General features: G+C 30.6%; 1 protein-coding gene across 4 annotated transcripts in view; it reads left to right on the top strand.

The window, feature by feature from the left end:
* The window catches only part of LOC118204960 (intraflagellar transport protein 81 homolog), a 77,633-nt gene that overhangs the window by 15,770 nt on the left and 39,753 nt on the right, over positions 1-22,110 (top strand). For all 4 annotated transcript variants that reach the window (XM_085824774.1, XM_085824775.1, XM_085824776.1 and 1 more), the window contains 2 exons: positions 719-829; positions 2,098-2,182. In XM_085824774.1, the coding sequence (XP_085680900.1) occupies positions 719-829; positions 2,098-2,182 (196 nt within the window). The remainder of the gene's footprint in view (positions 1-718; positions 830-2,097; positions 2,183-22,110) is intronic.

Here is a 22,110-nt window from a genome sequence, read left to right as displayed (position 1 = left end):
TATGTATATTTTTTGGTTTAGCATCAGTTGTACCATTATTGGCGACTTTATCGCCTGCCCCGGCAAAACGGAAAAGTACCCAAAATCTTAGCAATATTGGATGTATATTAACAAAAACATATTCTTTTCATGTTACAATTTTATTATTATAAAAAGAAATTGGTGTCATTTTGCATAAATTTTCAAAATGTTGCATAATTAGTTCTTATAGAAATTTATTCTTTAAAATCATCTGCGCGTAAAATTATTTCAAATGTTCATTATGACTATTTAAAATTGGTTTATATTGTTACAATTTTAGACAGAAAATCAAACTGAAATTGTTTAAAATGTGTGTTATACAAAAATAAATTATATTATGCAGAGAGTACTTATTATTTGCAAAGGAAGAGTTTTGGGAGACTTATGTGGTAGTTGTAAATTTTTTTAATCTTACTTTTCATTTTAATTTGTGGAATATAATTCATATTTTTTATTTTAATTTAAAATGTTTTACAAAGCAAGCATAACTTTATAAGTTAGTAAAAAGTTTTGTATATACATTTTTCCTGTTCTGTGTTTGTACTTAGCATTATGTATGAGAAATATAATTTAAATAAATTATTGTCTTTCTTATATACTTCAAAAAGCTAAATTGTGTTAGCTATCTGAAATCTGATTTTTTTTTTTTTTTTTACATGCACTTAATTACCACAAAAGTAATGGTATTTCTCTTTAGGTTGAAAGTCATCCCAATGTTGATGCTATGCTGTCTGTAGCAAAAAGTCTGCGAGAAGAAAGAGATTTAGCTGACAGTTTGAACCGGCAAAAAATGGAGCAACGTAATGCTGTGAGTTATTATTTTAATGTGGCATTTACAATAGAATATACTTTTTTTTTCACTTTCCGTACTGATATGTGATAGATTCATTAAAATTATAAATTTTCAATCTGAGATTCATTCACTTGCTATCTACATCTTTTTAAAATTAATTACAAAATATGAAGCTGATATGTATATGGTAATATATTGAAATACAAGATTTAAATGAGAAAAAGGAGATTTAAATGATATGAGATTATAATATAAGAATATACTGGAATATGAGATTTTAATAAAATCATGAAATTTTATGTATGATGATAGCAATTAATTACACCATTACCTATTTGTATTATTTTTATTTAGATTTCATTTTCCTTTCTATCTATGTATAACTCACATAATCTTCATTTTTTCAAACCATTGCTGATGTTTAGATGATTATGGTTATCAAGTCTTCAAATGTATTAGTAATAAAATATCTATTAGTTAAACATTATATGTGTATGTGTGCATGTGTGTGCATATATGTACATTATATTTTGTTATAAATATATTACATTATATATATTGTATAATAATTATTATATAATAATTAATTATTATATTGTATATATTTATTATATATATAGTAAATCAAAATCTCGAAAATTGGAATAAAAAGAAAAATTCTGTATTAAATATTTGAAGGTTAACCCTATTTTCTCTGTAAAACAAAATAAGCTGGCAAAACACAAATTAAAGAAAATCATAAAAAAAAACAGGAAATTTGTACAAAAAAATTTTAGTCAGAGTTTAAATTAGTATTTTAAGTAGTAATTTCAATCTCCTTGTTTAAAAACATAAAAATTACTTTTAATTACTTTATTTTGAATATATGTATATTATGTAATATAACTTTTATGAAGCATCTCATTATTGATTTATTTTTTATTTTATTTATTTATTTATTATTTATTTTATTTATTTATTTATTTATTTTTTTGAGATAAGTAAGATTTTCTAATGTAAAGTTTTATTTCCCGTTTTTCATGTTTTCCATTTTTGCAACAGAATTATCAAAATACTTACAAATAAAATGAATTAAGAAAGAAATTTCATGGTAATTATTCAAGCAATCAACAGTATTAATAAATAACTGAAAAATGTAAGGTCATATATTATACTTGCTTTGGTTTTATGCTCTATAACAACTATTATAAGTTACATAAAGAGGATCAATTTCAGCTCATTTTCTAAACAATTTTTGCATTTGGATTTCACGATTTTAAAATCTAATATTTAATGTTTTACAGCTCACTCATGCTGAGCAAAAAATCCAAAGGCTGAATCAACAGTTAAAAGAATTAAAGTTATCCAGTCTTGGAGCAACTCCTGAAAGTAAGATAATTTCTCTTTAGTCAAATATAAATGTGTATTTCTTGGACAGTCACATATTTATTATTTATTTCAATACAAGAATTTATTGTGAGGGTAATGTGCTAGTAAAATTTTCCTTCCCTCTATCTGTGCTAGTAAACTCATTATTATGTGGTTTTCTTTATTTTTAATATAGTTTTCAAAAGGTTCTTTTTTCATTTTATATGAGTTTCTTTTTTTAAGAAATCATGTTAGGTAATTGTATACTCTGTAATTGTTAATATAAAATGTTGAATTAAGTATTGAACTTCTACATATTTAATATCAACACCTGAAGTAACTGGGTAGTTGACTTCTTGAATTTCTGTCAATAAATAAGTTCAAAAAATGAAAATTGATTTAGATGCTATTTTATTTAGGCATTAATCATGCTGACAGCTGAAAATTAACAGCTGAAAAATTCATTCTATCAAAATATATAGGATTCTAAATTATTTAATTATTTATTTTAAGTTCAGGTGCTTACTTTGATTTTTCATAGATATCTATGATATTTCATATCTGAATTATGTAGCATAAATGTTTTATTTGTAGCATAAACATATAAAGAAATAACTTATCAAGAGGGTTATTTTAGACTATACACACAGACATTACATTAATTTACATTAGTATGCATATTTAACAGCAGCAGCTGTGTAGGAAAGAAATATAAAAATAGGGGAAAAGATACACTATTTTATTGAAAAGTAACAATTTTTAATCTTCGTTGACAGTAAAAGAAAAAAAATGGAGAATATTCAGCTGTATTGATAAATTTTTAACAACTTTCGGTGTTATCCATAGCCACATACAGTTTTGTAAATTAAAAATAAGATATGCTAATTCACTACAAATCACAGAAATCATTGCAAAGTTTACCATCTTTATTAAAACACTTAACTGCATTTTCTCTTACATATTTTTCAATTTATTATAGGATCAAAATAACGTTGACAGTTTCATATAGAATCTTATTCCACTAACTGATATTTTCACAATGCCTGTAAAAAATTTCACAAACTTTTTATCATAGAACCTTTTTTGAAAAATTCTTCTAACATTTTCAGTAGCTTACCATTATGCTCTTTATTCGGACATAGTTTTAGAATATGAAAACATTTTTGTGTTAATGCTGGTAAGTGCCTGTATCATCATAAAAAGGCAAAAGTAAAATTAAATCACCTCTAGTTCTTGATCTTTTGAAATAATGAAACTTTCATTTTATACGTCATTGTTTATTTTCTTTATGAATCTAACTTCATAGCTTTTTTATTTCCTCTTGAAAAATAAAGGAAGTATCGTAATTGTGAATCATTTTGCATATTCAGATTTCAACAGAATTGCATTTTATGTTCTATTGCTTATTTTCTTTATGATTCTAATCTTATCTTTTTTACTTCCTCGTACAAAATATAGGAATTGTTGTGATCGCGAAAAATTTCATGTTTCAGATTTCAACAGAAATATTCATTTGGTCATTTCCGAATCTATTTTAACTATTTTTGTGTGACATCTGTAAGTAAAGACAGATTAAAGAATTCTTTATTCCAAAATGAATTGTAAAAGGATTCAAAATGGATTTTTCCATGATGTCTGTACATACGTATGTATCTCGCATAACCCAAAAACGATTAGCCATAGAGCGTTGAAATTTTGTATATGGGACAATATAACATCTATTTGTGCATCTCCCTTTCTTATTGCAATTGGCAAGAACAAAAGTATGAATATGTAGTAATGAACTTAGTAAATGTATAATTTTGATTGTGTATAAATGCTAATCCATAATGAATAGGAAAAATGGCATTCGAAACAGATTAAATTACGTTTTTATTCATATTCACTTTTGTGGCCACAATTTACCTGGCACTCTAATCGTGCCTATTTCCCAAACATATATATTTTTAATACTATTGCAATACTTAATTTTATTGCGATTTTAATGCAATTTTTAATACGATTTACATATATATATGTAAAATATAAAAAATAAGATGGCTTTGCTCTACGTGAACAGACAACCTCTAATTAACTTTCTGCAATTTTAGGACCTTTTCCCTAGACCAGTACTTTCGAGAATATCCTGGCATGTTATGTAACTGCTAATAAAAATACAGAATTTACGCCATTTTTCGTCAGACTGCTTCCCACTATTGCTGCTACAAGACTCTGCACTGCTCTGTCCATTACTGTTCCCTTTGTTAGAATAGTTATGACGTCAAAATTTAACCTTATTTTAATTTCAATCATTATTAGATATGTAATTTGGAGAACTTCATCTAAAGTAAAAATAATCTACCATTTAAATTGAATTAAAACAACTAACTTCTCCTTTGTCGTCGTTGGATACCGCCTTACACTCAGCCACAATAATACCAGGACTCTGATGCCAAGCTTCGTCATTCCTGTGCCTGACTGCCTAATTATTGCATATATATTTATATATATATGTAAGATAAAAAATTTACTAATTTAAATTGCTATTTTAACTGGTGATCTAAACTGCTAACTTAAATTATAATTTTATTTACACACCTTTTATTTTATACACACACGCATCTGAAATTAAATTATAAAGCTAATTTACATATTTTTTATTTTACATGTGTGTGTGTAAAATAAAAAGTTTGTAAATAAAATTTTAATTTAAATTAGCAGTAATGCCTTAACTCTTTATTTTAGTTTGGGTACTTTGCCCCTGTATTTCAAAAATTGTAATAGCTTTGTTTGAACTGTGTTATTTCTAAGTTTATCCTATGACTATGTATTTTACATAACAATGATTATGTAGCTAATTCGGAACTCAAAAGCTCAGGAGCTGAAACCTTTCTCTTAATAAACTGCCATATTAGATGACTAGGCACTTTATTTCCACTTCCCTCCCCATCAAGACACTGCCGTGCTGTTTTCTTCTGTGGACTCTACTAATTGAGATAATTTTGTAGAGATAATGACTTGACTTGGAAATAACAATACATTATGATGCATATGAGAGAGTACACCAATTTGTTCTCAGTTATGGCTAAGATAATGGTAGATGTTACTACAGATAGCTTTTTTTGATAGATTTACACATAGGATTGTGCAATATGCGGATGGAATTTGGATACCAAAAGTAGCTGGATATTCTCACATAATTTTATTTCTTGATGAAAAATTTCTTTTTACTAATCACTTTGGGTGCAATATGTATCTCACAATTTTATATACAACTTATTACATTTTGAGACAGTAGATACAGCGGAGCAATGAGGCACTTGCTAGCAGGGCAAGAGGTAGCAAGGTACAAAGTGACTCTGCCAAGGCCAACTAGATATCTACAGGCCTGCTCTACCGATTTGTGACGTCACAATCGAAGGCGATCGTTCCCACGGTAGACGCAGACGACTGTTTCATTTATGTAGTACACAGCGTTATATTTCAAACTCAAAAGTCAAGTTAAATTAATTTTTACAACTAATATTTCGAATTTTAGGAATAATAACATACTATGTTATATCATAATGATATTTAAATACTAAATACCGTTCTCTCAATTTATCAAACAGAAAATAAAAATAAGATTCGAATGATATTGTAAATTTAGCAGAGCTGATTTAAATAAACTGAAACATATCTGAACTTTTATACGGAAATAAAATGGACACAAAATTATTTATAAAAATTATATGCCATGTTAATATCAATGAAAATATAACATATGTAATGAACTAAACATGAGATGTTTTCATTTTGTAATAAAAAGAAAAAATATGTTAAGGCTCTCAGATGATTTTATTGTTTGGTGTATTTAATTATGGCAAAGCACACGAGGGCTATCTGCCTAAGGGAAGGGATGCCTTCGTGGAGGACTTTCTAAGGGAAACTGGCTCGTATACATGTTACATATGGGGAAAACCACGAAAACGCCCATGCATCCAGCCCGTTCGCGGGATTCGAACCTCGGACCGAACTACTAGTGTTCAGCGACTTTACCGCTCGGCCACAGGTGGGCCCCAGATGATTTTTTATTGCTTAAATTATGAAGACTGATTTATACTGCTTTGAATACTAAACAAACATATATAGTATTTCATAATAAAATTAATATCAATTCATTAATTCTGATATAATAAAATATTGCTTTATAATTGTTTTTCGGTGCAATGATATTGAACCAAAATGAACTCTTTGTTTTCTTTATTCCCATAAAGATTTTTCAAGATTCAATCAGAGATCCTAAGATGCTTTTTTAATAATAAATACACATGTGGACAGTAAGTGAAATACATAAATTTTATTAATACATTAATATATTAAAAGTATATCTGAAGTTTAGTCTACATATTGAAAAAAAGATTCATTCTAAAGATGTTTTATAGCAAAAACATTACACAGAATATTCAAAAATATATTTCAAATTCTCTTAAAAAAAGCAAGATCATAACTATGCAATCAATCCCAATGAGCATCATATCATGCTCTAAAAAATTCTTATGAAAGAAAATCTGATTAAAAATACACTCTTAATACATCTCGTTAAATATACACAATATTAAGCTACGAAAAATCCTGCGAGTCATTATGATAGTATAAGATACTGGTTAGCCAGTTGAAATTATCATTTCACATCTGCAATAAGTTGTCATTTGAATTTTTTAAATATTAATAATGGAACATTATTATTGTAGACTCTGATGTGAGGTCCACAAAAATAAACTTCATAAACTTGAATAAGTTTCTATGACTCATTTCTATGACTTCATAAACTTGAATAAGTTTCTATGACTCATTTCTATGACTTCATAAACTTGAATAAGTTTCTATGACTCATTGATATTACAATATATCATCTATATCATTCTATATACCAACATGGATATAGTTTACAGATGCTTAGTATTCAATTAATTTAGACATTTTTTCTTTTAAAAATATTTAAACTCTTTGTACACCACATACTACTACATTAATTTGTATTGCTTAAATTAATTAGATTGATGTATACTGCTTAAATATTAAAAATATATGTGATATTTCATAACAAAATTCATAAACATATTAATTTAAATAAAATTTTGATTTACATTTATGATTTTACATGCAATCCTATTGAAGCAAAAGCCAATTTTTTTTCTTTCTCATAAAGACGTTTCAACATTCAATCCAATGTCTTAAGGTACTTTTTAATTATAAACATACAAGTGAACATTTTGGGAAATATATGAGAAAAAAAGTTTTATTTTAAAGATGTTTTAAAGCATGAACATTATATGAGAAATCTTGTAGCATATCCAAAAATATATTATAAAATTCCCTGAAAACAAAGTGAGATCATAACTATGCAATCTACCCCAATGAGCACCGTATCATGCTATAAAAAATTCTTATGAAAGAACATCTGATTAAATATACACTGTAAATTTATTTAATAATAGACAAATAGTAAAAGATGCATGCAGTATTAAGCATGAAAAATCCAGCAAATCATTACAATATTATAAGAATTAATTATTAAGTTAAACATCATTAATTCACATCAACAAGAAGTTTGCCATTCAAATTTTTGAAATATGAATGCCAAAACAGGCTTATCATTGTAGCCCCTGATTTGAGGTCTACAAAAATAAACATGATTTAGCTAGTTGATTTGGCTTATGGCAAAGGATTTCATTTGGTTTGGTTTATTAGATTATGGCAAAGCACTCGAGGGCTATCTGCCTTAAGGGAGGGATGCCTTCGTGGAGGACTTTTTAAGGGAAACTGGCTCGTATACATGTTACACATGGGGAAAACCACGAAAACACCCATACAGCCAGGCCGTTCGCGGGATTCGAACCTCGGACCGAACTACCAGTGTTCAGCGACGTTACCGCTCGGCCGCTGGTGGGCCACAAAGGATTTCGATTAATGTGCCTTGAACTACTACTTTGTTTTGGTTTTTTTTATCCAATCTATTAATGCTTGACAGTCTGAATCTGATTTAAATCCAGGTGGTTGTTCCATGTAAATTGATTTATTCAAGTATCCATTTAAATATGCAGTTTTTACATCAAAAATCTTATTTTGTAGTTTTCGTAAATATCGTAATTTTCTTATTGATGGATCTTTCAACTAATTTCCAGACTTCATGAGCCTCCATTGAACTTAGTTTTTCTATCATTTCATACATCATACTACATAATCTTTTTTCATTGTTCTCGCTCGTCTTTTCTTCTGCTTTAGTTTTGGTAAAAATTACTTTTAAATCATGATCTACAATTTGTTTATCTTAAAGCTTGTCTAATTGAAGCTGTATCTTTCTCTTTATTGCTTTTGATAATTTTAACAACAATCCTTTAATGTCCTTCTAGTATGAAGTAAATTAATTTTTTATCTCTTATTTCATCCCCAACTTGAATGCTTTTACTTTTCAGAATTACAGCTGTATTCATTTAAGCATGTACAGATTCGTTTTGACTCATTTTCAGTTGAGCTAATTCTTTCTACATTTGATATGAATATCTTCTGTTCTTGCCGCCATTTCATTTTTTATTTTCTCCCATCATTTCTTTGTATTCTGTTCATTCACATATTTTAACGCTTATGGAGCTTTCATAGTTTGATTCATTAGATTTCTTGCTATCGCATTATTATCATCCCATATTTCCCAAGTTTTTATTTCACTTTCCATTTGCCGAGATTGGAACTCCAGAACAAACTATCAGTTTTCAGTTATTTTACCACTCAGCTACTGGTAGGTAGCAGCAAGTTTCTATGGCTGTTATGCACAGTTTGCAAATACTAATTTTTTAACTTTAAAATTACATAAAAAATTCACCTAAATTCCAGAATTATTTAATTTACTCATTTTTCTTTTTCGGTCATTGGTTTCCTTTAAATTGTTATTTTTAACCTTACAGTAATTATTCAGCAATATATTGGAAATGCACGTGGCACAACTTTTCAACAAATCATGCAATGATTTGCCACACTAAAAATACTATCATCCCAAATAATCCTGTTTTCAACTTTCTCTGTGATGAGACTTATTGATATAGAATGTTGATTTTTTGATGAAATATATAATTTCTCATACATTTCAGATATTAGGATTGAAAATATTTTAAATGCAGAGGTATTAATGAAAAGCACGAATTCTGTTGGCCAAAATAAACCACCTCGATCAATAGCAGCTAAGTACGCAAAATCTTCACAATATTCAACTATCAATTCTTTGTCAAGAATTAATTTTTTCCTGCAGAGATTACAATTTATATGCTTCAATACAGATCTACAAACATATCCAGAAATGTAAATTAGACACATTGTATATTTTTCTGTAACATTAACATCATTCATTGGATTGATGCAAAACATCAACAAATTCCTTATCAATAAGATGATCATCATTAAAAATCTTCACTATCATTACAAGAAAAATGTTGTAAAATAAATGAACCTTTCTCAGAAGACTGCATTTTAAGCAAACTAATTAATTTTTGTTTTCTTTCTGACTCTATAATCTGCTGTAAGAATACATTATAATTACAGCCACTCATTTGTCGAAATTGACCGAAACATCCCTCAAGGTTATCTGTCTGAAATTTTCCTAAAAGAATAAAAGGTAATTTAAATTCTTTTAACAAATACTTTGAAAGTACATTCAATGTTGCTGTTGTGTAGAGAAGAGCAACTTGGGTTTCTTTTGACAGTTACCCAATTTGTGACTTACAGTTTTTTGTTGTTGAGCAAAAATCGTTCCATGATATAAGCCACGAACAAAACTGTGATAAATATTCTAAGCTTTTATCTTCTGGTGTCCTTACAGGCTGCATAAATACATCCCGAAACTGTAAGGCCTTTTTAGAGTGTTTAACATTAACAATTTTCCACTGCTTTAAAATTATATCAATAAAATGTTTAGTTCCTAAGACATCTTTTCCATATCCAGTTCTATTATTCTGCGATTCGATTTGCAGAGCAGCTAAAGTCTTTTCATCAAAAAGTTTAATAGCAGTACTTACATTCTGCTTCTCTGTAGAAGACGGAAATAAAACTTTTCTTGATAAAGTTGGAGCCATTTTAATATTATCATTTATTTCTATTTCACACAATTTTTTTAAATGTAGAACACTGGAATTGTAAACAATATTTGAGTTTTCAAATGACGGTATAAAAAATGTTTGGTTTGAATCTTTCTGATTGAACCAGTTGTTTTGTATATATTTCAATAAATGGACTGTATCAAATAATATAAATATAGAAGATTATGCATGGTAGGGTTTATAAATGAGGATTTTAATGCACCACCACAAAGCATTTCGAACATATTTCTGTTAATTCTATTATTGTCTGATATTAGAGTTATAATTCGATAGCCACAAGACTGTACATGGTCAATTACTTGTTTTGTAAATATTAATAATTGATGTGATGATAAGTTTTTTATGGGAAACATTGCTACAATATCTGTGTTTTTTGATAATATAGAGCTTATCATAAATGTTTGCAGAGTTGTGGCCTCCATCTGCGAATTATCCGAAAAACCTAAAACACGACCACTTTTATACGAAACTTGTGATTTTATATATATCTCATCTAATAATAAATTGACAATTTTTTCAGAATCATTTAAAATTTCACATTTTTTTTTTTTCAAATACATCCAGTGACTTGTTTGTAATCCAGAATCTGCTCAGCCAATTTTCAGAGATAACTTCCTTAAGTATGACGGATGAGGCAATATAAAATATTCACTGTTATGTATAATATTGTAGCTGTTTGGATTACAATAAAATATATAACAAGACCAGGTAAGGAATTCTGCACTATACAAAGGCTGTTTCATTTGCATTAATTGAATCTGTTCATACAAAAACTTAAATTTCTCAGAATGTAGATTATTTTCTGTTTCTGCACATTTCAAAAGTAGTTTTGATATTTTATCTAAATTTAAATTGCAGTCATCATGAATATCAGAAGCAGAAAAACCATCCAAATGGCTAATCATTGTCTCAAGTTTAGACCATTTATTACATAGTTTTTCTTCTCCAAATATCCATTTGAACTTTTTAATGGGAATTTCATTTTCATTGAAAAAAAACTCTTACATTTAAATCTTCCAATATTTTTTAAAGAAACAAGCACTTTTGGACAGTTTAAAAATTCTAATTTCAATAGCCAAAAGATCTTACCTTTGGTTATGAATATCCATGAAGAGGGAAGATCTATTTTTCTTGCAAAACCATTTATTAGGTTTTCAAAATCGCTAATAATATCATTCTTTTTCCACTGTTCAAATTTTTTATCACAATGAATATCAATTTCTGCTTCTCTTTCTTCCAGTGTTTTTCTGTTTGAGGGAAGTTTCTTCAATAAATAAGATGGCTGGTTTTGAAAAATCGTTGGATAAGCATCTTTTTTTAAAGCTGTAATGGTTATAGGAACTACTAATACCGTTCCATCATCACGAACAGCTTTATCTTCTCGAACGATAAATTCTTCTTCGAAATGCTTAATGCATACACTACTGTGCTTGCCAGCTACAAAATCTTTGTGATTAATATTTTTTATCCATTTCTGAGAGAGTACAGGATCCGAAGGAAATTTGAAAGTGGACACATGTTCATTAGTGCTATCGTAATTTGATCGGCATTTAGGTACACTACACTTTCTTGGCATTCTAAAACACACTTTTTCTTATAAATTCGAATTCACAATATAATATTTTACTTTCTGGTAAAATACAAAATTTTTCAGAAGAAAAAACACATGTAAACAATTATCTCACTAGCACTAGTCCTATGGCGAAGCAAGCTCAACCTACAAAATTGAAGGACTAAGATTATGACGTCAGATCATGCGATCATCAGATTGCAGCAGGCCTGTGGATATCTAGTTGGCCTTGACTGTGCTCGTATACTCACTTTTTATGCAGGCATCAGCTGTCTCAGGTAGCTCTTTCCTGTAACCTCAGATAGTGTCAGTGTGGGGAGAGCCGAAAGTGGCGAGCCCTTATTTGCACTCTTGAGTGATTTGTGAAATTAAAAAGAGAGATGAAACACACTTTATCTTTGAAATTCTTGGCTCTGTCCAGGTGGGAAGTTGTTGGTACATCACTTTTCAATACGTGCATTCACAGCACTCGTGCGATAAACACAATTCAACAATTCAAATGCACTAATTTAGTAGAAAATAAAATGTACTATTTACATAAGTAAAGATTTAAGGAAATATGTACAAGTCCACAGAAGAGAGTCTACTACCAGAGTTGAAGTGACTCCTCAGAAATGAAATAACCATGACTAATTAAGACATAATAACACGCCGAATAAATACTAATTCAGAAGTCAAACAACAAAACTCAGCATTATATTTTCAAAATTTTCACAGGACTAGTTTCGATGGTTTTACCGAACCACCATCCTCAGCTGCAAAACCGCAAAGAACAAGATAGGAAATAATGATTAGATAAGATAAGAAAGCCTGGACAAGAATAAGCAAGTGGTGCCATCTGTTGGTGAAACTAGAACTAAAACATAATTTCTTTAAAGGCCAAAGGCAAAGATGGATTGGAATTAGGATCGTTAACAAGAACAGAAAGATTTTTTTGAATGTAAAATGCCTCTAGAAAATCCAGTTCTCCTATGGAAGATGTTTTTTGAATAATTTTGGCAGCAGAAAAATTGAAAGTGTAATTTTCGGACCAACAATGTTGAGCAACAGAAGACTTCTGTGTTTCCTTTTTTCTAACATATGCCTCATGTTCCTTGCCGCGAAATTTTAAGGCTCTCTTAGTTTGGCCAATGTAAATTAAACCACACTGGCAAGGAATCCTATAAATACCCCAAGAATTCATATCCGGAATGGGGTCCTTGAGTATGGAACTCGAAATTTTATTGATGGGAGAATAAACAACCTGAAAGTTAAATTTCTGCAAAATATGGGCAACTTCATAGCTAATTGATGGAAAGAAGGGAATGACAACAGAATTTTTATAATCTCCTAAAACAAGAGTGTGCCTTTTAGTGTGTTGAGATGAGAATTTTTTAACTGCTTGATTAATAATGTTGGGTGAAAAGCCCCTGTCAATAGATATTGCTTTTCAATAATTTAGTTCTTCATCAAGGGCTAGTTTGGAGGAGCAAACTTGAAGAGCACGGAAAACATAGGAATAAAATGAAGCTAACTTTTGTTTAGTTGAATGACATGATTTAAAGTGTGGTGGAAGGCAAACCGATGAAGGTTTACGGTAAACCGTAGTACTGAAGTTGGATGTGTTGCGTGTGACCAGAATGTCGAGAAACGGAAGAGAATTGCAAGTCTCAAGTTCAAAAGTGAACTGAATAGCAGGATCAATAGAATTCATTGTTGAAAGAACTTTATTTAAATCATCTTTATTACCTTCAAACAGGGTAAAAGTATCGTCTACGTAGCGGAACCATGCCGGGAAGTTTAAAGTTTCAAACAATTTTGATTCATAATAATGCATGTAGATATCAGCCAGGATGGGACTGAGGGGGCTTCTCATGGCTAATCCCTCAGTTTGCTTGTAATATTTATTTTGGAAAACAAAATGTGTTTGTTTCAAACAGAGTTGAGTGAGAGAAATTAGCTCATCAATTTCGATGCAAGAGAAATGAAATTCGCGAAGTCTGGTTTCTAGACATCTTAATGCACCCTTCATTGGGACATTGGTGAATAATGATTTTACATCAAAAGAAACCATGAGTAAATTTCTAGGAAAAATTTTTTTAACCTTTTTTACAAATTTTATTGAATTTTTTATGGTGTAAATGTTATTGTCTAATAGAGTTGAAAATCTAGAAACTAAATATTTAGCTAAGGGATACGAGGCAGTACCTAAATTTGATACAATAGGGCGGAAAGGAATACCACTTTTATGAATTTTGGGAAGAGCATATAATCTGGCACAATTCGCAACAGATGGGATAGGCAAATGTTTTAAGTTGCTTGAAATGATTTGTGAAGATTTGATCGCAGTTTTTATTTTTGACAAGTCCGAAGGTGAAGGATCTTTAGGGATCGGATTATATGGTCCTTCGTTTAAGAGTTTAATGGCACCATCGATGTAAGTGTTCTTATCCATGACGACTATCTGACCACCTTTGTCGGCCTTTGAAATCATAATATCCGGGTTAGAATGAATTTCGCACATTGTAGCTCTTTCTCTCGCAGTTAGATTTGGTTTCAAAGATTTATTATTGAATTTCAAATTATGAGCGATAAGATGCGTAATCATTTCTTTCTGTGAATCTGAAACTTTACTGAACTTGAAAGCTTTTCCGATAGGAGCCAAAATCTTTGGAATCGAGGGTTTACAGGTTTGTGAGAAGTTAAAATTATATTTTAGAATTCTCTCTTGTTCTTCTGAAGTATATTGAAACACTCAATCGATTTCGAGGGCAGCTAAAGGTCCCTCCTCATCAGGAGAAAGAAATACCTAGAAAGAAGAAAAATAAGGGGACAGGAGTCTCAGAAACACGTGGTCTCCGTAGTCCTTTCCCTTTATTTTTCTTCTTTCTAGGTATTTCTTTCTTCTGATGAGAAGGGACCTTTAGCTGCCCTCGAAATCGATTGAGTGTTTCAATATACTTACGCTAAATACAAGGTTGTTTTTACGATTTTGATTGTCACATTAGCATGTTTCTCTTCTAGTCTATTGGCTTGATGTTTACAATGGGAAGATTTTTTGAACTACTTGAACTGGGACTGTAAAAGAAGTTTTTCGAATTTAACTGCAAGGGTAAACACCCTTGCAGTTATGACGGTTAACTGCATTCTCCGTTCTAGACCAAGACTTTTGTTCAAGGGCAGTGAATTTTGGATATGAATTAGCGAGTTCCAGATAAAGCTTATAGAGTTCATGTTCAATTTTGGACAATTGTTGGCGTGTATCCCTTATGATGTACCGAAGTAAGGCAAGCTTACAATTTAATAGAATTCTTGAAACGCGACTGAAATGTTTTTGATTAGATTTGATTTGAATAAAATTGGGGATCAAATTTTTACATTTACATTTAAGTCAAGATGATTCAGGAATTTTTGCCGTTTCAGGCGTAATTTAGTGAAACGATTAACGGATGAAGGCATGATAAACAATGCAGAAAATCAAACTAAATTAACTAAACAATAATAAAGCACACATAAAACAGCAGAAAAATCTTACACTGTAACGAATAGAAAACAAAACGTTTGTAACTAAAATACATGAAATCAGACAAGCAAAGCACAATATCCAAATATACGAAACATAAACAGAACTTCAAAATTGCAAAAAAGTACTTATGTACGAAACTTACGTACTTATGTACGAAAAACAAAAAAGTACGAAACCCATGCAATCACAAAATGGCGGCCACACCACGTGCAAAAAGAAAGCAAAAAAGTAAGCCTGTTTGGGGCTTCTATAATTAAGACACAATAACACGCCGAATAAATACTAATTCAGATGTCAAACAACAAAAATCAGCGTTATATTTTCAAACTTTTCTTCTGAATTAGTAACCATGACTAAGTTTAATTATCTTGTCTAATTTTGCGAGCTGCAAATTGTCTAACATGAAGATCTTCCTGGATAATTTCATAATTTAGATTTTCAGAAAAGCTCGCACCAGAGCAGCCTGCTGCACTGAGGAAAAAGTTTTTTTAAATTTTGTTGAGGTATTCACTTTGCGTTTAAATTTTGAGGTGATTTTGAAATTAAATTTGAGGAAGAGAATTGTTCTGAATGAAATGAGGTTCCCCCGTAATGATTCTCAAAAATTTATTTTTAATAGCTTATAGCTGCTTAATATCCTTTTTGGTGGCATTTCACCATGCAGGCGAGGCATAAGTGAAGAGTGGCCTGATGATGGAAATATAGATTCTCCTTTTGTTGGTCAGCTTTATGTTGTTGTCTTGTCCATATTACATGGAACAATGGCTGTCAGAACCTACTCCAAAGAGAGGTTGGACTATTTTCTACCCCCAATTTTGAGGGACAGCATCTCGGAGGGCGGATCCAGGGATCTCCCACCAATCCATACGAGATGACTTTCCACTCACCGCATATTTAGAGTGCCGCCGTGCCACACCAACGCTATACATTTACAAACATCCATGCCTTAACCGGGATTCAAACCCTGCCCCTTCGGTACCGTAGTAAGTTTCCCTAACTACTACACCGTCTAGGCAGCGCTCAGCTTTATGTCGGATGTATTTGTGAGGATCTGGTTAAGCTTGAAGATAATATTGAAGGTCTTGTCTTTTAATCTGCTTAATATGATTTTTCCAGCTGAAGGAGTTATTTGGGGTGACTCTTAAGATATTTTGATGTGCAGACAAGAGAAACCTGTGATGAGCCGAAAAGATTTGTGAGTTTTTCAAATTTTTTGATTTATATATAAATAAGACTTTAGATTTATCTGAATTGATTTCGGTTTTCCACTTGCAGCACCAATTTTCAACGACGGGTAACTTGTTTTGCAATCTCTTGATAACAGAATTTGGTTTTCTGGATTTTACCAAAACTGCCTTGTCATCAGCATAGCATGCAAGTAGCATATTGTGATCTTCACTAAAGTTGGAAAAATCGTTTACAAAAGTTATATAAAGAATCGGGCCTAGGATTGATACCTGTGGAACAGCTGCATTAATCTGAATGTGCACGGAGAATTAATATCCTTATCTAACCAAAAAAAGTGCAATTTTCTAGGAAGGATTTAATTAGCAAAATTATATCATGAGGAAGATCTATCTTGATTAACTAGTGGCTATGCAGTTCAGAAAAGATGTATTTTATTTAAGTGTTGAACAGCAATTGGACAAAAGCTGATCGCAATGCAGATGACAAAATACAGAGTTTTCAAGTGACGCAGCTTAAAGGGGACATAGCTAAATTAAATTCGGGAAAAAAAAGGATAAACTGGAGTTAGTAATTTTCTTTCATATTTTATATCTAACATAGGAATATGTAAATATATACCCATTCAACCCTTACTTGGATTAAAAGTCCTTACCTGGTCTTTATTTTTGCAGCCGTCGGTCGTAGACATATGCTTCTAATTATAGAAGTCTTTTCATGCGTTCCCCGGTTCTTATATTTATATTTGGAAAAGTTTGACTCCCATATGACAAAAATTGACCGAGATATTTAATTTCAAAATTTGCAATTTTTGGCATTATTTTCAATTTGCCTTGAAAGGATTAAGTTAGAATAATTCGATAAAATAAGTTTTCTCGAATTATTCTAACTTTTTTTGGTTAATTAAGTTAGAATAATTCGAGAAAATAAGTTTAAGTGAGCAAAGAATGTGTATAGTTTAATAGGCATACAAGAAAGTCATGTGGTGCCCACATCAGGTATTTTATTTTATTTTTTATTCAATAAATAAATGTCTAATTTTTGAAATATACATGTGATTCATTAAATTCTATACAAAGGGAAAATTATTTTTATGAATATGCTATTAATCCCACCATATATTCAAATACATTGTTAGATTTTTTTAAATCAACTCATATTAAGCATTTAAACGTATGTTTAAACTTTTTGGTCTAATTTATCTAATTTACATCGTTCCATTTCATTGGATATATTATATTTTTATTTTTGTTGTTATGAATTTATGTTGCTATTTTTATTATTATGAATATAATGTGAATATAGCTTAATATATTATAGCATATTTTGTTTACCATATTTTTATTATCAATAGAAATTTAATTATTCTTCCATAAGGTTAGTTTAGATCATTTATATAAATTTGGAATTGTTGTAGTAATAAGTTTTCCTTGTGCAACATCAGCCCATCTGGAAGGCTGAATATTTGCAACAGTTATACTTATTGCCTGAAAAAGAACTGCATATGCATTACACAGACAGTTTTTTTCATATAATAACAATCTAAAACTGATGCAATCTATATAAAAAAAAAAAAAAAAAAAAAAAAAAAAACATTCATTGTAATTGCAAAACGTATAAGTTGCATATCATGCAGGGACATCTTAAAACTTCTTGAGCCTGGGCCCTATGTAAAAATAGGCCCCACCTGTATCCCTTTCATGTCATTAAATGTAAGGTTTAATAAAAGCAATCCATAATAAAATGAAGTTTTACTAGAAAATTCGTTTTCTACATTATAAATTGGCAAAATCATTAATTATCTCTTTAAAATCAACTGTTAATAATAGTTCATTATCAGTACTCATCAAATTTAAATTATTCAAATGAGATTGAGTCTTACGATTTCTCAATTCATTTTTGACTAGTCTGAGTTTTGAAAATGAATACTCACCACTCGCATTAGTAATCATCAAGAAAATGTGTGTTGATAGCAGTCCCAAACTCCTCATCAACAACTGTTCTCCATCAGCATCCTCATTTGTAAAATTATATTTCTTATGAATATTCCTTTTTTCCATGTCTTCTTTTTGTTTTTTCTTCAATTTTTCGCCATCAGTGATAAGATATGACTTGAAATACTGACATTCTAAACTCAGTTCCTCCCCATGAACATATTTTTCTTCATAAAATTTTGATATTTTCTCGCATGCATTTTAATATCGCTTTCATCCAAATTACGAATATTTTCAAAAATTCAATTTTCAATTCAAATGCCTCCTCGTGTTTTTTTATTTTATTTTTGTATGTTGTAAATTAGACAGTAGATTACTTATAAAAAGGTTTCTACTTTAAATTTCTGGCTGTGGTTGCCTTCAAAAGTTACGTCTGCGTCTTTATCTCCTTCAAGGAAAGTTAGACTAGCACTGTGTTGTCTTACACACCTGGGAACACTTTGATACTCTTTTATAAAGGATATTAACTTGGCTTTTGACTCATAAAAATCAAAAGAGTCGTTTTTGGTTTTTATATACGTTATTAAAGATTTTAACAATTTCACTGCTTTCTACAAATCCGTTTTTTACTGTAGACGAATAAATTCCAATATGAGTGAACTCTGGCATTGACAATTAGGGCAATGAAGGCTTATAGAAAAGTCTGAACTTGCACTTTAAATTGTTAATAAAATAAATATAAATTCCTACAGTTGCCGATGCCAGAATTTAACAGACTTGGATAAAGGTCCTTAAAGACCTGTTACAAATTGTTAAATTCTAGATAGAATAGCCATAAGCCCCGTTTACATACAAGGACTAAACTTTGATTTAATTACAACAGAAATAATTTGTTTTCATCAATTCTCCCCCCCTTTGTAGAATCCATCGTTCTTGCTCATTAGGGTACTCAGTCTTGTCCTTTCAATCCCCTGGAAGGAATAACTATGAATACATGTTTCTGTCACATAATGAATAACAGTTTATTTTTACAAGCATTGAACCTTTTATCAAATTTCTAACCCTTTAGACTTTAATGTAATTTTTTTAAGTTTACCGAACATTGCGGTTTTTAAGGGACATACATATTCATCCATAATCTCCTTTTGGCTCTCCACAATATGTGGTGCAAAACGCAAGTGCTATACGTGAAACTGAACAAACTCTCTGTGATGACTTCGTGGTTTAACAAGGCACCATTTAGCAAGACGAAACAAACATTTATTAAATATATGATTCAAAGCATAATATAATAGTTACTCAGAGCAGTACGTCGCTCCTACCGCATAGTACAATATACTACCTTCCTCCTCCGAGGCTAACATGCAACTCTTAATAAATACATTAACCCTTCTCAGAGAAGAGCTACCTGCGCCAAGCATGCTCTGTTGATCGCCAAACAGTCGCCAGATATCACCTTCCCGTCGTAAGATTGTTGTTGATATTATTTACAAATCAATCAGCAATCTGGAAACTAAAATCAAGCAACTGTTTGCGATCAACGTGAAAAAGAAAAAAAAAACTACATATACTTTTATACATTCTATCCTAATATCAAATCTTAATTACTATAGATATTTGCAATATAATACCTACAATTGCACCTCAATTTACTACATAAACATATATAAACATAAATAAATATAACCAACACATTTTTGCATATAAACATAGATAACTCATTTTTAACTTCACTTGTTCCGAACCTTATTATTATTGTAACAATTTATCAATTCTTAATTCAAAGAAACCAAGTTGATATTTTCTTTTACAAACATGTTTAAATATACCCTAGTCTTATTCCAATGATGACAGTAAAATTACTAAGTTTCTTATATTATATATATATAATTATATTCTTAACATTCTTTTTAATTAATGATGCTGCAGCATGATTTATATCCTTGGGAGACAAATATCTAAATTTACCACTTACCTCCAATATTTGTTATCCAATAATTTCTCTATCTATTTCAAATTACATAAACATCTCATTTGCACAAAATTGTAAAATGATTATGAAAAGCAAAGAAAAACTAATCATGAACTATACAAGATGTTCGTGAAGATGAACAGTAAATTAATGTTCAAAGTTCACAAGTGGGAAGTCTGGATAATGCATCCGCGTTTGACAGTTTTTTTCCAGGGCAATGTTCTATTTCGAGATTATATTTCTGCAAAGCTATGGCCCATCGTTGTAATTTGGACGGTTGCGGAGCATTTCTTACTATAAAGGCTAGAGGATTATGATCAGTCACAATTTTCACCGATGAACCGAATATCGAAGGTTCAAACTTCTTCAATGCCCATACTATAGCATAAGCTTCACGCTCTATAGTCGGCCAGCTCTGTTGAGGTTTCGATAATTTCTTGCTCGCGTAGCAGATGGGAAATTGCTTCTCTCCCCTTTGCTGTGATAAACATGCACCTATTCCGATTTGGGATGCATCAGAATGAATGACAAACGGATCCTGCAGTGTTGGGGTGATCAACTCCGTTGACATCGCTAATCGTTCCTTCAGTTGTTGAAATGTTGACTCATGAATTTCTTTCTATTCGAGTATTTCCGGTTGTTTATTTTTCGTGAGTTCTGTGAGTGGGTAGGCGATCTCTGCATACCCTGGGATATAATCGCGATAATAATTACATAATCCTAACAGACTTGTAAGATCTCTTTTCGTTTTCGGCGTTTCCAGCTTCTTGATTGCCTCTATTTTCTCGGGATCTGGTTGATGTTTTCCTGATCCAATAATGTGTCCTAAATATTTAATTTGAGGTTTTGCAAACGAACATTTCTTCGAATTGATAGTAAATCCAAGTGACTCTAATTTGGTGAAAACTTTATCCAGATGTTGGAGATGAGTGTCGAAACCCGTGGAAAATATAGCTATGTCGTCAATATAGGCTCTTGAAAATTGTTGAAATTCTTTCAGCGCGTTATTCATTACTCTCTGAAAAGTTGCTGCTGCGTTCCTTAATCTAAAGGGTAGCACTTTAAACTGATATTGACCTCGATGAGTTTTGAAGGATGTGTACTCTTTACTTTGTTCCTCCATGGGAATTGCCCAATATCCTTTCAGCAAATCTAAAGTTGTTATGACGTTGGCTCTTCCTATACTGTACATTAAATCAATGGCGTTTTGCATAGGAAAGTCATCTGGCTTCGTTACTGCATTCAAAGCTCGATAATCTAAGCACAATCTGATATCTCCTTTTTTTTTTTTTTTTTTTGGTTACACAAACTACTGGATGAGCTATATCTGCATTACTTTCTTCTATTAGTCCCGATTTCAATAATTCTTCTACTTCTTCATCGACCTTGGGTTTCAATGCTTCAGGAATCCTATAAATGTAAGGTTTCTTCCTCTCCATATTGGGTATTAATCTAATTTTATGAGCTTCAACTTTAGCTATTTTCAGCTTTCCGGTGAATAGTGCTCGGTGTTTGTTGATAAGAGCTATCAATTTTCTTCTCTGCTGCGGATTCAAATTTTCTAAATTCAGATTTGCATCTATTTTAAAATCTTCCAGGGGGGTCGAGAGATCTTTTCCTGGTAAAGTTATAATTTCTCCAAATTCTTCTTCATTTTCAAATATCACTCCAACTG

This window comes from Stegodyphus dumicola, chromosome 10, assembly GCF_044657685.1.
Source record: "Stegodyphus dumicola isolate Sdum_Otavi_A_Nest chromosome 10, ASM4465768v1".
Classification (NCBI taxonomy): domain Eukaryota; kingdom Metazoa; phylum Arthropoda; class Arachnida; order Araneae; family Eresidae; genus Stegodyphus; species Stegodyphus dumicola.
The sequence above is the reverse complement of the archived record's forward strand: the minus strand, read 5'-3'. Positions and strand labels throughout refer to the sequence as shown.